Source organism: Daphnia pulicaria, chromosome 6 (assembly GCF_021234035.1).
Source record: "Daphnia pulicaria isolate SC F1-1A chromosome 6, SC_F0-13Bv2, whole genome shotgun sequence".
NCBI classification, from domain to species: Eukaryota; Metazoa; Arthropoda; class Branchiopoda; order Diplostraca; family Daphniidae; genus Daphnia; species Daphnia pulicaria.
Genome location: NC_060918.1, coordinates 10,748,342 through 10,767,709, shown reverse-complemented (window position 1 = coordinate 10,767,709; position 19,368 = coordinate 10,748,342). Strand labels below are relative to the sequence as shown.

General features: G+C 38.4%; 8 protein-coding genes across 10 annotated transcripts; 3 read left to right on the top strand and 5 right to left on the bottom strand.

Annotated features, from left to right (window-relative positions):
- Positions 1-285: 285 nt before the first annotated feature.
- LOC124343153 (catenin alpha-like) lies at positions 286-5,138 on the bottom strand. 2 transcript variants are annotated; one of them, XM_046796342.1, is made up of 7 exons: positions 4,898-5,138; positions 4,533-4,704; positions 3,611-4,025; positions 3,329-3,552; positions 3,050-3,262; positions 2,676-2,981; positions 286-2,601 (listed from the first exon to the last, which is right to left on the bottom strand). In XM_046796342.1, the coding sequence occupies exons 2-7, from the start codon at positions 4,674-4,676 to the stop codon at positions 1,120-1,122; spliced, it is 2,784 nt and encodes a 927-aa protein (XP_046652298.1). In that variant the 5' UTR covers positions 4,677-4,704; positions 4,898-5,138; the 3' UTR covers positions 286-1,119. The 2 variants fall into 2 exon arrangements, with proteins under 2 accessions (XP_046652298.1, XP_046652297.1); XM_046796341.1 differs by lacking the exon at positions 4,533-4,704 and adding an exon at positions 4,200-4,371.
- Positions 5,139-5,326: 188 nt separating this feature from the next.
- Positions 5,327-8,112, bottom strand: LOC124343210 (malonyl-CoA decarboxylase, mitochondrial-like). Its single transcript, XM_046796448.1, has 9 exons — positions 7,832-8,112; positions 7,412-7,749; positions 7,176-7,316; positions 6,905-7,045; positions 6,384-6,839; positions 5,959-6,322; positions 5,857-5,894; positions 5,722-5,789; positions 5,327-5,662 (listed from the first exon to the last, which is right to left on the bottom strand). The coding sequence occupies exons 1-9, from the start codon at positions 7,908-7,910 to the stop codon at positions 5,530-5,532; spliced, it is 1,758 nt and encodes a 585-aa protein (XP_046652404.1). The 5' UTR covers positions 7,911-8,112; the 3' UTR covers positions 5,327-5,529.
- Positions 8,113-8,369: 257 nt separating this feature from the next.
- Positions 8,370-9,042, top strand: LOC124343360 (ribonuclease P protein subunit p20-like). The gene is made up of 2 exons (XM_046796695.1): positions 8,370-8,854; positions 8,911-9,042. Exons 1-2 carry the CDS (start codon positions 8,521-8,523, stop codon positions 9,021-9,023), a joined length of 447 nt encoding a protein of 148 aa, XP_046652651.1. The 5' UTR covers positions 8,370-8,520; the 3' UTR covers positions 9,024-9,042.
- LOC124343377 (transmembrane protein 203-like) lies at positions 9,025-9,440 on the top strand. Its single transcript, XM_046796712.1, has one exon. It carries the CDS (start codon positions 9,025-9,027, stop codon positions 9,427-9,429), a length of 405 nt encoding a protein of 134 aa, XP_046652668.1. The 3' UTR covers positions 9,430-9,440.
- Positions 9,441-9,452: 12 nt separating this feature from the next.
- LOC124343308 (ATP synthase mitochondrial F1 complex assembly factor 2-like) lies at positions 9,453-10,939 on the bottom strand. The gene is made up of 6 exons (XM_046796611.1): positions 10,713-10,939; positions 10,403-10,602; positions 10,226-10,336; positions 10,083-10,150; positions 9,786-10,014; positions 9,453-9,721 (listed from the first exon to the last, which is right to left on the bottom strand). The coding sequence occupies exons 1-6, from the start codon at positions 10,855-10,857 to the stop codon at positions 9,587-9,589; spliced, it is 888 nt and encodes a 295-aa protein (XP_046652567.1). The 5' UTR covers positions 10,858-10,939; the 3' UTR covers positions 9,453-9,586.
- Positions 10,940-11,254: 315 nt separating this feature from the next.
- On the bottom strand, positions 11,255-13,244 carry LOC124343270 (eukaryotic initiation factor 4A-III). Its single transcript, XM_046796540.1, has 9 exons — positions 12,985-13,244; positions 12,675-12,877; positions 12,487-12,619; positions 12,290-12,423; positions 12,146-12,234; positions 11,944-12,082; positions 11,765-11,880; positions 11,465-11,700; positions 11,255-11,395 (listed from the first exon to the last, which is right to left on the bottom strand). Exons 1-9 carry the CDS (start codon positions 13,130-13,132, stop codon positions 11,379-11,381), a joined length of 1,215 nt encoding a protein of 404 aa, XP_046652496.1. The 5' UTR covers positions 13,133-13,244; the 3' UTR covers positions 11,255-11,378.
- A 200-nt stretch (positions 13,245-13,444) lies between these two features.
- Positions 13,445-14,239, top strand: LOC124343344 (39S ribosomal protein L35, mitochondrial-like). Its single transcript, XM_046796665.1, has 3 exons — positions 13,445-13,746; positions 13,802-13,909; positions 13,961-14,239. The coding sequence occupies exons 1-3, from the start codon at positions 13,523-13,525 to the stop codon at positions 14,187-14,189; spliced, it is 561 nt and encodes a 186-aa protein (XP_046652621.1). The 5' UTR covers positions 13,445-13,522; the 3' UTR covers positions 14,190-14,239.
- Positions 14,240-14,301: 62 nt separating this feature from the next.
- LOC124343166 lies at positions 14,302-18,019 on the bottom strand. 2 transcript variants are annotated; one of them, XM_046796363.1, is made up of 8 exons: positions 17,016-18,019; positions 16,732-16,949; positions 16,567-16,669; positions 16,358-16,504; positions 16,079-16,283; positions 15,784-16,015; positions 15,104-15,716; positions 14,302-15,032 (listed from the first exon to the last, which is right to left on the bottom strand). In XM_046796363.1, the coding sequence occupies exons 1-8, from the start codon at positions 17,269-17,271 to the stop codon at positions 14,413-14,415; spliced, it is 2,394 nt and encodes a 797-aa protein (XP_046652319.1). In that variant the 5' UTR covers positions 17,272-18,019; the 3' UTR covers positions 14,302-14,412. The 2 variants fall into 2 exon arrangements, with proteins under 2 accessions (XP_046652319.1, XP_046652320.1); XM_046796364.1 differs by having other exon boundaries at positions 16,079-16,280; positions 17,016-18,018.
- Positions 18,020-19,368: the final 1,349 nt, after the last annotated feature.

The following is a 19,368-nucleotide window of genomic DNA, read 5'->3' as shown; positions in this document are numbered from 1 at the left end:
AGGAACAATATATTGAAAAAGAGATCGCATTGCTGCAAGATGACGGTCCAATGGTCCATATCACTTTACCGAGTGTCGGAATGATAGCCAGTCAGCAAGTCCCGGGTGTTCAATATCTTGACGGTACAAAAAAAAATTGAAGAGCCAGCGATAAACATGATAACGATGCATGAAATCGGTCAATCTAGGTTGCAATTACGTTGAGAAATGACATTAAAAACATGTTCAACCGTCAGACCAAAAAAGGTAAAAAACTAAAAATTCACATCCGATTGAAACGGATAATTTTTCTTTAAACCGTGTATGAAATTAGAACACCGATATCAAAACAACACATCGAATGAAAAAAAAAGTGGTTTTTAATCGTATTGATATGATGTCAGGATTGAGGAAAAGGAGATAATTATAAAGGAAACGCTCAAAAAATAATAAAAATTGTTTGAACGGTTACTTAAGGGAACTTATCGCATAAGGTTTGGTTTGTAAATTGTAATTTCGAAGGAATGGATATAATTAAGTCTCTCTGTAGTGGATTGAATGTCGGCCGCTTACAAAATGATGGGAAGGGATCTATTTTACTATTACTAATTTCGAAGCTGTCCAAATCAATTACTTCTTAAACCAGAAAAAATAATACAGAAATTGTTCTCGTTAAGTCAAAAATAAGGGGTGGAGGCGAACAGAATTGTAAGAAATGAAATGCGCATTCCTTAATATGAATAGAAGAAAACGGCCGCACTAGCTTTGGCTTTTTTCATAAGCATTGAGCCATGATTTTGACATTTTAGAGATAGGACTTTCATCTAAAAGATTTGAAAGTCCTCCATTCCTACAACTAATTAGGAATGGAAGACGAAATGATAATATTATGATAGATTTTAGCGTTTCGTCGTAAATGACACATTCGAAGAAAGACGATCGCTCATTCGAAGGGAAAATAAACATAGGCTGAAAATGGAAAGTCGTGGGTCAATGCTGATTCACCGAATTACAAAAAAATAAGCCACTGTACCAACTCGCTTCTGATAGATAGCCCCGTTACTCTAAAAAGAGAATGGGACGTTTGCTGGCGTTGTTTTTCTTCATAAATTCGACCACAAGCTTGCTGGTTTCTTTCTTTTAAACGCTTTCGGCAGGACTTTGGAATTCGCTTAGGACTTTAATAGGGGCGATGTGCTTCTTCTGAGACGCGCGACGAACTTTGGCCCTAACCTCTTCAGGCTTCTCGCGGCGAACTAGTGGCTTCTTTTCGGGTGCCTTCATCTTCCAAACGACGATAGGCGATACGACGGTTGTCTGGCGGCTGGTATACTTCGTAGAAGCCACGTAAGAGGCTTTCACCGTCAAGACGACGGCGTTCATGAGGTTTTTAGCTGCCTGGATGAGGGAAGTAGCACTGTCCAGACCCGAAACAATCAGCTCTCCACTAATGTTTTGTACATCAGCCTTAACCTTAGAGGTGATGTTCAACTGATGGCAGTAAAGAGCAATACGTTGCAAATATGCAAGCAAATCTTGCTTGGTCGATGATTCAGGACATTGGTCAGCAATCAGACGGGCGAATTTATCTAATTTGGTTCCAGCTTCTGAAATTTTCTTGGCCGCGTTAATTACATCCATGGTAGTCTTAAGGGGTCCACGACCGCGAGTGAAATCCGTCATCTCCATCATAATCATGCACATATGTTTGGCTAGGACGATAATATCGTTTCCGGAGTCGTCCCATTTCGATACTTCTCGATCAAACTTCAACTTTTCTGTGCGAAAGTACTCGACTTGCTGGGCGATTTTAGCCTTGTCTTCTTCCTTTAGTTTACGCATAGCCTCACGTGCAGTGGTGATGCCACTGATATCTGGATATTCGTCCACCATGTAATCGAGCGTGTGGTTACTCGATTTGCTGCGGGTATCAATAGTGTACTGTTCATCCAATTCAACTTCTTCAGGATCAAGTTCTTCGTCGGCGCGGTTCATAAGAACGGCGCGACGGACTTCACGAACACCATCGTAAACCAAACGAGAGGCGTCAATGAATTCGTTTTCATCGACATCACGAGGTGGATTGTTCGACAAGGCGTCGACAGCCATTTCAACTTTTTGTGCGAAGTTAGGCATTACTTGATCGCGTAGAACTTTGACAGCTTCAAGAACACGCTCGGTATAAATGCCAGGTTCGTAATTATCCATTTCAGCGGTGACAACATTGGCCACACGGGAAGCTCTGCCACGAATGGCGCCTGCAGTTCTGTCCAGCGAATCAGGGTCGCCTTCCTGGAGGGCGAGGACGCATTTGTTGACGTCTTCAAGAATATGATTTTCAGAGACAGCCAAAAAGTCATCGATGGTTGTGATATCGTCAACGGCATCTGTCAGAATGCGAACTTGGTTCTCCCATGCATCGCGGAAAATGTCCATATTTTCTTGTGCAACGCGAGAGCGCGGACGAGCTGCCAGAATTCGTGCTGCATTGATAACTTGTGGGCAGAGAGCCTCTATCTGGGAGGCGGCATAGCGGACCATTTTGACACCATCTTCGTTGCCCGACATCGAACAAGCTAAATTAGCTACCTCAACCAATTTGTTGGCATGCTCGAGAAACACCTACGTTAAGCGAATAAAAAGTTGATTTGTGCAAATCCAGAACAAATGAACACCACAATTATACGAAAACATACCTGTGAATATTCCTCTACTTCCTTCTCATTGCCCGATTTAGCTGCTTCGATCAACACCAAAAGTGGCACATTTGTCTCCAGGAACGAATCTGAGACATGGTCAACCACGGCCTTACGCAATTGACGGCGTAGATCACGAGTCTTACGACACATATGATCAAGGGCACGATCCAGTCCTTCGCTGCGATCCTTTTTGCCCATGTTAGACATGTATTCGCTCAGAAGGTCTTGAAGTGCTTGGCGAACTGCATTGCATTCGGCCACGATACGCTCACGACGATCGTCACGAGTACAGGAAGAGTCCGCCTGGATAGATTCGATAAAAGAATTTCGATTGAAGGTAGTGCACTTCAAAGACATTCAGCCTTCCATACCATTAGTGCAGCACCACTGATTATACTTTCAAGTCTTTCTTCCAGTGATGGGCGCGTACGGATTTCGCTGTATGCCAATGGGTCCATAATTATTCGTTCATCAAAATCGTCGAGAGCTGCAGCCAGTTCTCCAGGCCCATCATAGGGCATTTGAACGGCCGGGTTTCCGACAGTACTCTTTCCTTGTGCCACGTCGGAAATTGCGCTAACAGCCTTTGATAATAAAAAGAATCCTAAAAACCAATTTTTATGAGTAACCATCTAAAAAATTATATTTACCTGGCAAACTTGTTTCAAAACATAGTCCCTGTTAGCTTTAGCTGCTGCTAGTTCAGGGTGACGAACAAAAGCCTTTGAAGCCGTTAGCAGCATCATTGAATGCTTCTTGAGCACAGCTCGAGCAGCAGCCAAATCATCTCTCAAAGCTGGATCTTTAAGTTCTTGTTGACGACGAGCAGCTTGTGCCATCAATTCAGAAGCATTTCTGCCAAACATACGCATGCCTACAACAAAAGATTTAAATGCAATTCTTTTTTCAAACGAGGATTTAGCCAAATATACCTTCTTCTAGTTCTGCTTGGCTTGAGGCTCCACGCAAACGCTCAAGATCATCTTCTACTACTCGAAGGGATTTAAGTAGACGATGAACATCCACCATATCCGCAAGGATTAGAAGACGAGTCACAGCAGATAACAAGTTACGTGCTGCCCGAACCATGTTTCCGCGCTTTAGGGACGAACATGGGTCTTCGGCGAACTCGCGTGAGGCAACACTCATGGTCTCGCCTGTTTTTCGTACTTCGTCAACTGCAGCCAACATTTCTTGCTGGATGTCTGGATTTTCATAAGCAATCTGTTCACCGCGTTCGATAAAGTTGCCTGTTGCTTTCTCTACAGCCGCTACGAGAACATGAGCTCTTTTCGAACGGCCTTTCTTTTTCTTTGAAGAACCTTTTGTGTTTACTAGAGTCGTAACCTAGATAAGTAATGAAATAAATATATATAAAATAGATTACAGGAATTTTATAAAAGGTACAAAGAGAAGCAAATCGTGCAAACACACAAATTAAATATAAGGAAGCAAAGAAGAATTTCAAATAGTTTCCTTCAATCAGTAACTGTTTTCCCTGAGGCAATGCAAACTCTTTACCTGGATAACCAATGGCTCCAATGTACGTTCCACCGATTTCGTCTTGATCTCCAAGTTTTTGGGATCCCATTTCAGAGTAATGGGAGCCAAGTCTTGGCTGTTTGAATTATTTTGCATTGCAGAAACTTTGGAAGTATTCAACAGCATACACTTTCTACTGGAACATAAGGAACTAAAGAAAAAATAAACAAAACAAAAACACAATTCAAACTATGCATGCAATTTATACAACAACTTAGTTATGAACACATCATGCCAAAGAAACAAAAAAGATGCAGCACGACCTAATGACTCTCCTCTACACATCCAGAGGCTTTTAAAGTGTAGTGCTACCTGAATCACTAATGGTTCCAATGTTCGTTCCACAGAAGTGGTACGAATTTCAAGATTTTTGGGATCCCATTTCATAGCTGTTGGCCCATGGGCCTGGTTGGGGATTCCCATGTAGTCCAAACCCGGAACTGGCATGACAGGCATCTCAAATCCAGATATATTGTATAATGTACTATACTTACACAAAGATTTAATTTTCAACACATAAAACCAAGATTAGATCTGTGGAATTTTGAATCATGAATGAATACTTGAAAATTGTTTTAAAATAGCATCTTCTGAAATAATTTATGAGTCATAGCATGGCATAATCACCCCTTACAAACTAATAAACATGTTATACATAGAAACTAATGAGTGTTTACCTTTATCTTAGCTTTCAAAGATGATTGAATGTTTTGAACCACAACCGAAGTACTTGTCAGACTGTAACAAGAAAACTACAGCGGCTCACAACTCCACTAATAATGGCTACGTATAACGGGCGGAAGCTGTGTCACGACAGTTTTTCCCGTGGGTCGAGAAATGATGTCAGTTCCGGTCTAACGAAAATTTCCGAAGCCACTCCCAACATAAGCGTTATCACTGCAAGGAAATAGTAAAGAAGGCGAGAGTATAAAACGGCATTCACAATATGCGGTCCCAGCCACCAGGTGGCAGCAAAAAGTCTGACTCCACCTGCTGGCAGCTGCATGCGTTAATAATTCAATCAGCTAAACGTCATCTGGCGACTGCAAGTTTAAAAAAAAAAATGAAAAAATAAAAATATTTATAAATTTGTAAGTATGAAAAAATGCAGGACAAGTTGAGGATATATTCAGACACGATAATAATAATATGTACATATTTGAGAGACTTTTAAAAAGTGGAAATATTGATTTCAAACAACTGCGAATTACCGAGAACATATAACAGACTCAATAATCGAACGTTTAAACAGCTTTTAGCTTTTGTAACAAAGCATTTTTATAAAGAAGTACATGATTGAATTCACAAATCACAAATGAGAAATTTGGCTAGCTGCTGACGAGTTGGAAACTCCCGAAAGGAGACGAATTTGCTCTGAAGACTCGATATGCTGTTTTTCAGCATACAGTTGACTATATTTTTCACAAGCATCCACATAATACCTACATTAAAGAAGATTAAGATAGAAATATCCTAAATCAGAAAATTAAATCTATAATACCTATAGTTCATCATCAGCCCAAATGAATTTTTTAGGCCTCTTGGCGAAAGGTCGGATGCCCAATTCAGCTGAAAACCAAGAAAAATTTCCAATTAAGAATCCAGCAAATTAATAATTATATTTAAAATAACTTACTCTCCACATCATCGCTCCATTCCGCAAATGAAAATTAGCTAGAAGAGAATAAACGATAACTTAATTGGTTTTCAAACATTGAAGGCAAAATTAAAGACTTACCAACACTGTCCAATGCGAAACCTCGCCTCTTCTCCACAAACAGATAATGAGCACAGAGACGCATTAAGGGATTTTCCAGCAATTTAGCTTTCGCTTCTTCCCTCATCCATGAACTATCGACTAACAAACTGCGGAGCATCCCGAGCGGATTTTCTTTGGTACTGTTAATTAACTGAAGAGCCGTACCCCAATTAAAATCAGTTAAAACTGTTTTTCGCCCACGTTCAGTTTCCCGAAGCTGCTGAAGCAGCCAAGACCGGAAGCCCGGTATGGGAGAAAGCGTTGAATGTTGCTGTAGAGATGGAATTTCCGTTTGTAACTCCCGAAGAGCTCTTTTTATCAAAGATTGACCTAAATCTATCCCCTAGAAAACAAAAAGTTAGCTACTGACAGAAGGGGATAAAAATAACCTCTAGCTTGCTTACTGCGAGGCCCTTTTGAGTTGAGCTGATGCTGTAAAATATTGCTGTGTTTACACGATCTATATCTTCAACACCAATATCTGCCAACCTGGAACCATCTGTCTCGGAATCGAATGACTGGCTCAAATTCCGCGTAATAATTGCGTGAATGTTGTTAGATATCTCGTTTGTCAATGCGACGTGCAAAATGGCCAATGGTTTCTTTGGTAAAGCAGGATGTAAAAGAATGAAACATCGCCGATAAGGACCGAGGCGTTTCTTAAGGTCGGACCAGCTCCGCATGGGATGAACTGCTTCGCCTTCGGAAACATGTTGCAGTAGACTACCTGGGGAAGACCAGGTAACGCGGTCCAGTTGAAGCATATCAATTCCGAAGCATGGGGCAATTAGATCACGGATGGCATTGCTCAAAGACCTCAAAACAACCGCATTGGTTGCATCTGGTGACTCGATTTGTTCCTAAAACCAAACAAAATAAATAAATTAAAAAATATTTGGATAGACTTAATGTAATAAAATCATACCAGCACATCCGCTCGTATATCTATAAGAAACTTAATGCCGCCCTCTTGTCTCGCTAAAATGGATAACATCCAATTCTGTTCAACGGCAAGTGTGTTGCGTAAGTTATCTTCGGCTTTGATCATCGCTTCATCACCCTTTTCCTAAGGAAGGTAGAGTTGGTATTATTATTAGATTTCCTTGTCTACCATCCCCCATCTCGTACTCTATGACCCCAATTGACGTCATTCGCTAACACGCATATTTGCGCGTGATATAATCAAAACAACATACCTGTGCAGTAAGATATTTTTTCACTGAATTGAGAGTAGTGTTTTGTTTGCCACTCCATATTGAGGCAAACTGATTTAGAATTAGACTTTTTTCGGAATGCTGCAATGTTCGATATAAATCACAGAAAACATGCGCTTTTTTCTATAAAAAAATAAGAGAATATTAGTTTTATAAGATAATAAAAACAAAACTAAAAAACAAGAAAAACAATAAAACATGAAAAATTGAAAGTTTACCTCCACAACAAGACTACTGCTGTTTTTCGATTCTTGCAATTCCAATAAAGCTTTTGAAGCAAGCTCAAAAAGATCTTTTTGAATGAGAGTACTTGCTGTTTGGACACCTGGGTTTGATACCGAGTTGCTTGAAAATGTGTTTACTTGTGTTAGTTGAATGTTGTTGAGACTCATCAACACAACATTGAGTTGGGTATTGAATGATGGATTCTTCATCAGATCACAGTTTCTTGCAGTTGATGCACTTGAAGTCAGTTGTGTCCGGCTTCTAAAGATTGCTAGCTTGGGATAAATCAAAGCTATGCGACTCATAACTGTTCCTTCCTGGTTCAAAGACGCTGCGCGAATGAGAAACATATAGAGCTAGTGGGCTTTATAAGGCGGGAGAACTTTGTAAACGTAGTCTCACGAGGTGTATACCTTTTTTTGGCCGACCTTGGAACCATATGTTACGATGTAAGGTTTTGGCTGCAACTATTTTCCCAATATTCAAAACCATTTATGTACATTGAACCATGAATTTTACCTTTTAAGTTTCATCAAAAACAAGAGATAAATATTGGGATTTTCCGTTAACCAATGCAAGAGATAACTTTGAACGATGCAGCAGGATGCAGTATGATCAGCAGTTAGCACCCAAACAGACGTCATACACCGGCCCCCAGGGCCCAGACGTGTTTTCGTCGATTCATGTATGCTTACTTGGCCACAGGTCATAGAGTGCGTTTGGATGGCTGCCAGACAGGCCTTTGACCAAGATGCGAGTTTGGGTTTTCCAAACTTTAGGCCAAACATTGATACTGCAAATTTACGTTAATTCCCAACTGTTATCATTACAAAAATAAATAAATATACATTTTTTTGTTTTACCTGGATTAATTTTACCAAGCAAAAAAATCGAAAAAAGTATCTTTACTAGCGAACCTAGCGGAGATTGATAAGGCGTATACTCGCATAGGCATAGGCCTTTCATTGTACACTACGTATTCTACTATTCTAATTTTTCTGAAGCTCGACTGTAACAGTAGTGTGTGTATGTGATTTTGTAATCACGTGTGGATAGTATTAATACGGGTACAGTTAGCAATGCCATATTGTCTAATTTGACAATGTCAGAGGGGACGAACGATTCCGCGACAGGTGTCAGACAAGAGCAGGTACCAAACTCTAAAAAAATACGCTACGATCCAGAAGAATACAAACTGAGAAAACGATTGCCAGCTCGGCTTCCGTCACGATCAAACGACGTGTATGTCAACAATAAAACAGATTTCAAGGCTCAACTCGCTCGCTGTTTCAAATGTTTAGAAACTGAATCAAGTGTTCATATTCATGGTCTGGGAGCAGCAGCTCCTAAAGCAATAAATCTAGCATTGCAACTCCAGCTGAAATCAAACACTCCTCTAGAAATTTCAGTAAATACATCAACAGTTCACTTGATTGGTAATATTTTTGTTGTGTTTTGTAATACTATTATAAAATAATTGTGAATTTTTCAGATGACTTTGAGCCTCAATACGATTCTGGAGATTTCTACTCTAAAGAAAGGCAGAATTCTGCAGTCATCATTAAAGTTTACAAATTGTTGAACATGGACATGAATGGAAAATAAAATGTTTTTCTCCTTGAAAGAAACAACTCGCCTGCTGGGCCTTACTCCTATAGAGATATGGCTCCATATTGTTGGATTTACTGTATTCTCAATTTTTTTTGTATTGAAGGCTGAATCTGTTGTGACCTTTAACTGGTGGTTAGTGTTTTCTCCTTTATTTGCTGCTGATGGTGTACATTGCTATTTTGTTTATGTGGTGCTTTTAAGGATGCTTCTTGCAGGGATGTATAAGGCAGCTCCATTGAGAGCTTTGTGGAGTTGTACCATTCTTGGTTTACATTTTGCTTTCAAATTTCTTCTTTGCAAAAAACTGAATGGGCAGTTGTCAATGGATTATGCTGAGATTTTAGCCCCTGTTATGATTATGCTCCAACTCTTCATGATAAGGGCTTGTCAAATACACTGATGTGAAAATAATACTAAAGGACATTAAAATGTAATAAAAGTTGTATGCCTTGTTTAGAAATTGTATGCAACAAAACTACACCAAAAATACAATTCAGATAAGAAACAAAGGAGAACATTACCAGTTAATACCTATAGTACTACCAGACTCCATGTATTTATTTCTTGAATTTGTTTTCAATTGATGAAGAACTTGATGTAAGATGTACAAATAGGATAGAAGCTGCAAAGCGAGATTGCACATTGAAGTTATCGACATCATGAGCCCACTCTACACGGCCCCACTGTCGAGTCTAAAGAGTTCAAAGTTAGCACTGATAGCATTTATGAAAGTAAGAAAAAAAAGAATCTTAATACTTGAAAATTGGTTTCGAGAGTGGCCAACCGAACGCTTTCTTCCACAGTAAGATGTCGATCGACACAAGCAAGAGCTAAAATCAGCGATTTCACTGATTCTACAGCAAACATTAGCCCGTTAAGAGTCCAAAAATCATATGAGTGCAAATGCTTTTGAAGAACATCTCTTGCTTCTATGGGTAAACACGGACCGGTGATGGCACTTGAAGACTCAACATTCGTACCATATCTGTAAACGATGAAATTATTTATATTACATTTTTGTCGCTTTTATTACTTCTTTTTTTTTTTACAGACCTTTGATTAAACCAGTCAACCAATGGATCCCACTCTTTTGTTTGTTCAGATGACCATTCAGAGTTACCCTATTGTTTGCATTAAAATATTTTTAACAAAACTTATCAGTTTATCCTGTAATATGTACTAAATCAAGTATTTACCTCTTCCCTGCACAAAAGTGTATCATTGTCTAGGTAGGTAAGAATGTGACTGACAATATCTTGTTTTCGTAATTTGTTGGGATTATCCAGGATGGTGTTAACAAGAGATGTCTATATTTGAAAGAAAACTTGTAAGCAAGATTGGTAGGGAATAAGAAAACTTTTAACATAACTCACAAGATGCATTGACGATACTAAAATTTTTTCTTCCTGGGCATCCCATTCATTAGCAACAGCTAGAGCTAATGGTTCACTGGAAACACGAAATACACTACCTGCAGGAGTTTTAAGTTTTCTATTGTCAAGAATTATTTCAAAATCTTTATTTGATTGGACAGTGCTGACTTTTTTGTAAAATCTTTTGCGAGTTTGTGAACCTGGAATAAAAAACATATAGAACATTGTAATGTGCTGGAAAAAGAAGCAAATGTGTTTTAAAAAATAAATAATCATCGTAATTTGATTAACGAGGTGTAAAAAGAAATACCCAAAGATGATTGATCTCCTGACGACAATTGAATGGATCGACTAGTAACACCGTTTCCAGCTCCTATTTGATTATTACCAAGTATTCTCAATAAATTAGAAGTGCCGGAGCCAAAACGTATTAAATTATTAGTTGAAAAAGACATTGTTGACGAGGTGACAAAATAATTTCGTGACCCACCAACAACCGGGTGCTTCGAACTGTAGCAGACCAAAACTGTTTTCAAACAAGAAAAAGGAAATGTGGGGTACTGGGTTTCAGCAACCACGTTTTCAATATGTTCAGCAACTAGAGAGTAGAGAGTAAGAGTAGATACAACAAATTTAACGTTTGTAATTGTAACGTCCTTCCAATACTGGTTTCGAGATGTTAAAAGTATTTCCAAAGCGAGCATTTTTTAAAACTCGGCATGCTTTATTAGATATACTGTGTCATAAACTCATAACTTTAGTCATAACTCATAAGCAAAAGGTTCATAACTTCAGATCTACGAGAAGTAAACGTCAGTCTATTTTTAGACTCCAAACAATGGAACAAGACAATTAAACGGCCACAAGTTTCATATATTTAGTCCAAATCTTCGGGGATACAGAAAAAAAAATTCAGCAAAATAAAAACATGACGCATCAACTTCTTTGTTTTCCTTTTTCCGAAATGGATTATAGATTAAATGAGGTCAGCCACTAAAATTGATTAAAAACAAACACATTTAGAAAGAGTTAAAAAAAAAAAACATGCTAAAAATATTTTACCATTCATGGGCATTTCGTCAACCTGTGTAGCATAGTACTGTTCGATATCACGGAGAATACGGATATCGTCATTCTTGACAAAGTTAATTGCAACACCTTTACGTCCGAATCGGCCAGAACGACCGATACGATGGATGTACAACTCACGGTTGTTAGGGAGATCGTAGTTAATGACCAACGAAACTTGTTGAACATCAATACCACGAGCCCAAACGTCAGTTGTAATAAGAACTCGGCTAGAATAAACGAATAAATGTTAATTACTCTGAATGGTTATATGGTAGACGAAAATTTCAATACCTCTGGCCATTACGGAATTCTTTCATAATAGTATCACGCTCTTTTTGAGGCATGTCTCCGTGCATTGAAGAAACGGTAAAATTCGCTTCACGCATTTTCTCCGTCAACCAGTCAACCTAAAATCAATCTAACTGTGTTACATCGAAATCAACAATAGAAGAGATTTAATCGTGACTAACCTTGCGTTTAGTATTACAAAAGATAACCGCCTGCGTGATTGTCAGTGTGTCGTACAGATCGCACAACGTGTCAAACTTCCATTCTTCTCTTTCGACAGCGACAAAGAACTGTTTGATTCCTTCGAGTGTCAACTCATCACTAAATCACATAAAATAATAGTAATAAAAACTAATAGTAATAAAGACTTTTAACAACATTTACCGTTTGACTAAAATGCGAATGGGATCTGTCATGAATTTGCTGGTCATCTCCAAGATTTCATGAGGCAATGTGGCTGAAAGAAGAACCACCTTGAACAAAAGATTGATTTAATTGGTTTTTCTTATGAAATATCATAAAACATACTTGTGTTGCTGGAGGAAGGTAACGGTAGACATCGTAAATTTGCTCCTTGAACCCTTTATTTAACATTTCATCGGCTTCATCCAGGACCAACATTTTAATTGAACGTGTCCTTAGTGTACGTCGGCGAATCATATCTGTAGAGTAATCAAGACACTTATCATCAATCCAAACTTAAAAACAGAAATAGCAAAATATACCAAATACACGTCCGGGGGTTCCAGAAACAATGTGCTGACCGTAGTCCAATTTTCGAACATCCTCTCCAACATTAGTGCCGCCGATACACGCATGGCATTGAACATTCATGTAATCACCAAGAGCCAGAATAACCTAAACACAAGCTTAATGAAAACACTGTACTATAGAAAGTAATGCCATAACATACTTTCTGAATTTGGACTGCCAACTCTCGAGTGGGGCTTAAAACCAATATTTGAGTTTCTCTTGTTTGAATTTCAAGACTCTGAAGAATTGAAATTGAAAATGTGGCTGTTTTGCCAGTACCGGATTGGGCTTGGGCAATAACGTCTCTCCCCTTGATTACTGGGGCAATTGCTCTCTGCTGAATAGCTGATGGTTTTTCAAATCCTATAGTAACATTTAAAGCCAACCTCAACATTAAAAATCATGTAGGTTAAGGATAATGTGAATAATGGAGCAAGGTCTCAACAAGTGAAAGTCTCATTTGTACGTACCATAAGCGTAAATTCCTCTTAGCAGGTCTTCACGGAGGCCCATGCTGTCAAATGTGGGAATAACATTGACATCTTCACTCGTTTCAAATTCAATATTAGTTAAATCATCCGGCAACTGTTGGACAACACGTCTGCCTTTAGACTCCATTTTTTAGAAATCAGAAGTGTGAAAAAGCACGATAGTTTGTGAATAATTAGTTTGCGTCCGTTCGGCAAGGGTGAAAGGATGCTATAGAATGAATGTTACAGACGTTAAAATCGCTTCAACATGGAGTCAACTGTGTTGCCAAATTTTCATACTCATGGTTTCAAAGCAAAAATTTACAACTTAAAAAGTAGTGATTCATGATCCATTAAAATTTGAAACTAATTTAATTTTTAATTTAAGAAAAATCAATTAAAGTTGCTAAAAACCTTAAAGACCTGGCCTGGCCTATGTACTATGTATATCGATATCGTGTATGAAAAGATTCAATTAAGCAGACGAACGAGCACTGAGAATAATCTTCTCCCGATTCAAGAAAAATAAAAATCTAAAATGTTTACTTTGAAAAATGTTATTCAATCGGCTTTTCGATTGACGAATTTTTCACCAATTTCTAAAAATGTCGTTTCAGTCAAAGACAAAATTGTGTTGCCTAGCACATCAAGATTTTTTTCGGGTTCGTCAGAATCAACTTTTCGGTGTGTCCAATACCCTTCCATAAATGCTACTCCAAGTATATTATCATCTATTTCCCCATTGCTTCAAAATCTGTCATTGTAAGTAAGAATTTAAATTTTATCAAGCACACAAATTAACTTTACTTTCTTGCAGAACTACTCCCTCTTTGCAGCAAACCCGATCAGTTACAAAATGGTCACTCAAAAAAGGAAAGCGCAAAACAGTTAAAGCTGTTGTTTCTAGGTTCTATCGTTTAGGATGGTAATATATTTTATTAATTCCTGGTTATTTATATTCATTATGTTTTCTTAGGGGTGCATGGATAAGACCAATGGTGGGACACAGTAAACGTCACTGGAGCAAAACAGCAAAAAGGAAGATTCGGGGTGAAAAGCATGTATTTTGTAATGCTACCCAGTCAACTCTTCTTGACAAAATGGTAACGAAATACTGGAGAAAGAGACGGTTTTACGTTGATGATATGTACGAGTCGTATCATCAGCGAGAAGAGTATCCTTCAAGTGCTGTTAAACCTCATTGAGGTCTATAATCAATACTAGTTCAAATACATTCAAATAATGGAAAAGGAAATGTATTGTATTTATTTCATTCCAAAGTTACAAAATATTGGTTGTACAAATATCTTAACCATATTTAACTTGAACTGAAATTTATTACTGAAGTGTTATCTTTGAGTGCAAAATAATTGCACATGAACAGAAGAATTTTGAAAAACTGTTAGATAATATCAGGGGGTGGGGGATTTAAAAGTCCCATTCCTGAGTCCTTTTAACACTTTTTCGCTGAGATGGAGCGTTCCAGTTTTGAGGGGTTTGATGCTGAGATGGAGCGTTCCAGTTTTGAGGGGTTTGATGCTGAGATGGAGCGTTCCAGTTTTGAGGCGTTTGATGCTGAGATGGAGCGTCCCAGTTTTGAGGGGCTTGATACTGAGATGGAGCGTTCCAGGTTTGAGGGGTTTGGTGTCGAAATGGAGTCGAGGTAAGATTACGCTTAGGCGAAGGAAAACAATTGGGTTTGACTGCGCGTATTGCAGGGGTTGAAGATATGAGAAAGCCAGGTAAAGGTGCAGCCCCGTGTGTCTTTTGCATCGGTTGAAAGGGTGTAGATGAGATGAGGTCATCCTGGAAATCTAACGCGAACGTGTCATCTGATAAAAAATTCTGGGAACATGGCCCAGGATTTCTTTCTTCAATCCACTCCTTGTTGAGACCTGCGCCTTGCCCATCAATGTTTCGTGTTTTGTCCTCAGGACAGTCCATTTCAAGGACGTCAGGCATTGAAGTATATTTGTGATTAAATATTGCCGGCATATGGAAACTCCCAAAGTTTTCTTCTTCCACTTCTTCTGAAGTTTTCTGTATATCTAAAAATTGTCATCAATTGTATTCACAGTTATTTAAAATTGAATAACGTGATTTAGCTTTATGTAATTACTGTCTTTAAGTTTTTCTGCGTCACACTCTTCGGTTTGATCAAATAGATTTTGTGATAACGAGGCGTTCAATTCCTCAATCTGCTCAACAGCTTCGGTCCAATCGCTCAGCTGAGTGAAGAATAGATGCGTAGCTTTTTGCTGACTAGGTCCTATTCTTTTACTTGGGTTCAACTGCTGAGAAAATAAGTCACCGGCAACAGTACACTGCCAGATTTGAATTGTTCCATCACTATCTTTGTCACAAGCAATTCCACTCCGCATTTGCTTAAAACGATTTTGGATTGACCAATCGAGTCCTAGACCTCGTTGCTGGATAGCTCCAAAGGTGTCGAGGACACTCCAACGTATTCTCGGTTCAAATTCAACAGAAACAACCGGCAAATCGTTCATTAAATCTAGACAATTTTCTTGGTTGTTCCAGCTCAGACCGACCATTCCAGATGAAGCAGGGTTCTGAGAGTCGAGGAAAATCCAATCTTTATCAGGGCCGAGTTGAACAGTCGAAATCCAATCGGGAGGGCTTTCAAGTAGGTGTTCCGCCCGATGTAGTAGGCGGCTTCCACATCTTATATCCCAGACTAGAAGTGATTTCCCGGTAGATATGAGATAAACCTGCAAAAAGTGGTTGTAGTTATTAAATATCCCAACTAAAGTAAAATTAATTATAAATTTCACTTACGTTATCACGAGAGCTTGCTGAACAACTAACAATTGTTTCGAGTGGAGGCATGTTATAAAACAACCGCATTCCTTGATCATCAATGGAGAAAATAGGCTCTATATTCTCTGTATTTCTACACCGGACATCGAGTAAGTCAAGCGTACGACTGGAACTAAAGAGAAGTATCTTATGGTTCACGTACATACAACTATCGTACTTTTTATACACTGCCTTTTGATATTTTAATAACCTATAATCATCAGAATAGAATTTTTTTAAATAAACAAATTTGTGAACATTGATTAAACCTTACCCTCTTTCCGAAATCTTAATTTCTTGAGAGCGCAACTCACAAAACTCTCCACAATCAAACTGATTGAATTCGACGTAACGCACAATAGAAGACGGGTCGGAACACTCTTGCACATTGGTAATGATGGGCAGACTTCCCGTTTCCCTCTGTTCAACCTTCCACAATCGTGTCGTATGAAACTGACGTGTCGCAAATAGAGGATCTTCTTCATACACAGACAATCGATATGATACACATCTATTAAATGCAAATAACACTTATTTTCACCAATAGTTGTACCGTTTTGCTGCTGAAAAGATGGATCCCAACAACCACTTTGGCGGGGAACAGCTATTTGGTACACCGTTCCATCATTGAATGGGGTTTTTGTACTCACGGATTCCAAGGGATGATTCTTCATATCATCTGCCGTCATTCGAGTCAAATCTAAAATGGGCAGATAAATTAAAACTGGCTACAATAAATACACAACATGATATAATTCTTACACATCTGACAATCAAATGGTTCCATCGCTGAGTGTACTAAATATCTTTCATTTTCCAACCACACAATAGCTAAATTTCCACCTGCATATGTTTCTGTTGGAGGCTAAAATGAAAACAAAATTCGAATGATAAGAACATAATTTGGAGACTATTTAAATTGAATACCTCATCACATCCATATCTGTCCATAATTGTTACTAAATTTCTTTCAGGTTCAGGAATTTCAGTTCTCTTGATAAACTTTTTCCAATTGTTTTTTAATGTACTTAGATTAATTTCGCCTTTGCTGTTTCTAATGAGCAGTCTGCATTCATGTGCAAGAGTCTCTTTGAATAAAAAGTGATTGAGCTCATCCTTTTTGTTTACACTTCGTACAACAGGATCTAATGATGGAATAAAATGTTAATGAAAACAGCTTACGCTAGTTGCCAAACAAGTTCCACATTTACCTCTTCCACATTTTACAGAAGCATTAGGTGGTAGCAATGGTGTAGGCAGTGTAATGTGTTCATCCAAATCCATCAAATCAGGCCAGTTCTCTACTGTATTGTTACGCAAGAGACCATTTTCTAAGAAACTGATTCTTGGACAGGTAATATAGGAATCAAAATTAAACTGATCCTCATTAGTTGCATCACGATCGTGGTAGCCTTTTCTCTCAAATGTACGAGATCTCCATATATTGTGGGGCAATTGGCAATTCATATTTACAGGAAGATACTAAATAAATCTTCTTCAACACGTAGTGAAGGGAAAATCATAAAACTTTTCTTGAAATCAATTGGATCAATTTAGTTATATGAATAAGTAAAAAATCCATACAACCCAATCAAAAATTTAGTCTACAAATAATCGAACCATGTGCTTTGCTTTCAAGATAGCGATTACGTTTACAGAGTCAGAACTCAGAAAGTACAGACGATTCAAATGATGGATGAAGCAGCAGGATAAACAGTGCAAGTGCAACGATGCCAGTCAAGTAAATTATGACACACAAATTTTAACAAATTAAAAAAAATAAAAAATGCTGAAGACTGTCGCAGGCTCGCAGCCCCTTATTAAATAAAGTGCATCGGCACCAGCTCACCACCGTTAATATCCTACCGAAATTATTCAATGCAGTTAGCCTGTACGAATATAAATAAAGGACAAAGAAATGACGCAGCTGCCACAGGATCCATGAAAGTCAGAGGTCCTCGAATACGACCATCGAATACGTCAGACTCAGCTCACAACGCTAAATCAATAAAGAGGAAGCCGGTTGCGGTATAATTTTATGTTGCCAAAGCGAATCTAAAGTAGTGTCATTCTCATTCACTTGATGGCATCGCCAATATCAGATGTTTACCGTAGCATGTCTGTGACGTTTACGTCTACTCTACCCTCTGGCGCGATCCGCATGCTCTGTAGTTAATATAAATCTAAATAATTGTATTTAGGGATAAATTCTAAATTGGTGAGTCTGCATATGCATATAAATTTCTCCGAAATTATCATAAAACAATTTAAAAAAGCAAAAAAAAAGGCGCTTTCCCAAAACTTGAAATAGAGGATTTATCTAGTGAAACTTGATCTAATAGGTTACTTGGTAACTACTAAAGCCCCGCATTTAATCAACCTGTTTGAGTTAGTTCAGGTAAACGAATCCATTCGTCACCACTAGGTAGATTTTTTCTTCCGCAGAAGGCACATTATCAGGATATTTTATACCATTTATGTAATAACTAGCATAACACACTTCTTTGGCGAACCTAGTCTTTGTTCTCATCAGACATCTCAACTAAGCTTTACCATTGGTCAAGATGGTTATGGAAGAAATGTAACGACAGAGGCGAAGTCTTAAAGGTTCTCCGAAACTAAATCCAAGTGAGAGATACCTTGTTACATTACTCTTCACCTATATACATACACTGAATGAAAATTAAAGGCCATTTTGCTTAGTACCTCACTTACCTGCTTAACCTTCTGGTTCCTCCGGGGATTTGAACTCGGGACCACTCGACACTACGCTGGTGGAACGATCCCTTATCCGATTCAACCGCAGATCCTCTATCTATTCAACTTTTAACTGCAATAAAATATCTAGCACGTGAATGCCAATTGGCACTAAATAGAACAAATATAGTTAATGCGAGGAAATGGAAATTAAAGTCTGTCTTCTAAACCGAGACCTTAGTAGTGTCTACTGTCACTGTAGTTATTCACGAATGCCGAACTAGACAATCTTTTTTCGCACAGCCTCGAACCTTCTTCTAGACGAAAAATTGAATCTAGATGTTTGTAAATCGTCCGTGTGGAAGTATACTCTTGTGAATGCAGATCGCCACGAAACTAGTGGACGAAGAGCAGCACGAACGACTATTAATACCCCATTGTCCTTTCCAACTTTTTGTTTTTCCTTCTCCCGCACAACTTTCTTCCAGGACAATCACGCAATAAAACGAAATAATAACATTTCAAGACAAAGACATAGCATTTCGAAAACATTTTGGAAACTCAAGCATTTTCTGCAGAGACGGGATCTAGAAGACGGAGTAGCACGAATGATGACCCAATTGCAATCTCGGTCAGGCTTGTTATTTGTGTAGCCTGCACATTGTAACTGGAAAGCTATTCGCTCACAAATTTCTTAACATCTGTAGCCGTAGCCGGTAATTGATTTTGGACAACGCTCATCGTTACATTGCCAAGGTCTTATACTTTACCATCCATCCTGAGAACTGTCTAGTCATATAGAAAGAAGAAGAGAGATCGAAAGTAAAGCGGAACCGCCGAGAAAATGGATTTGAAGAAGGCAAATAA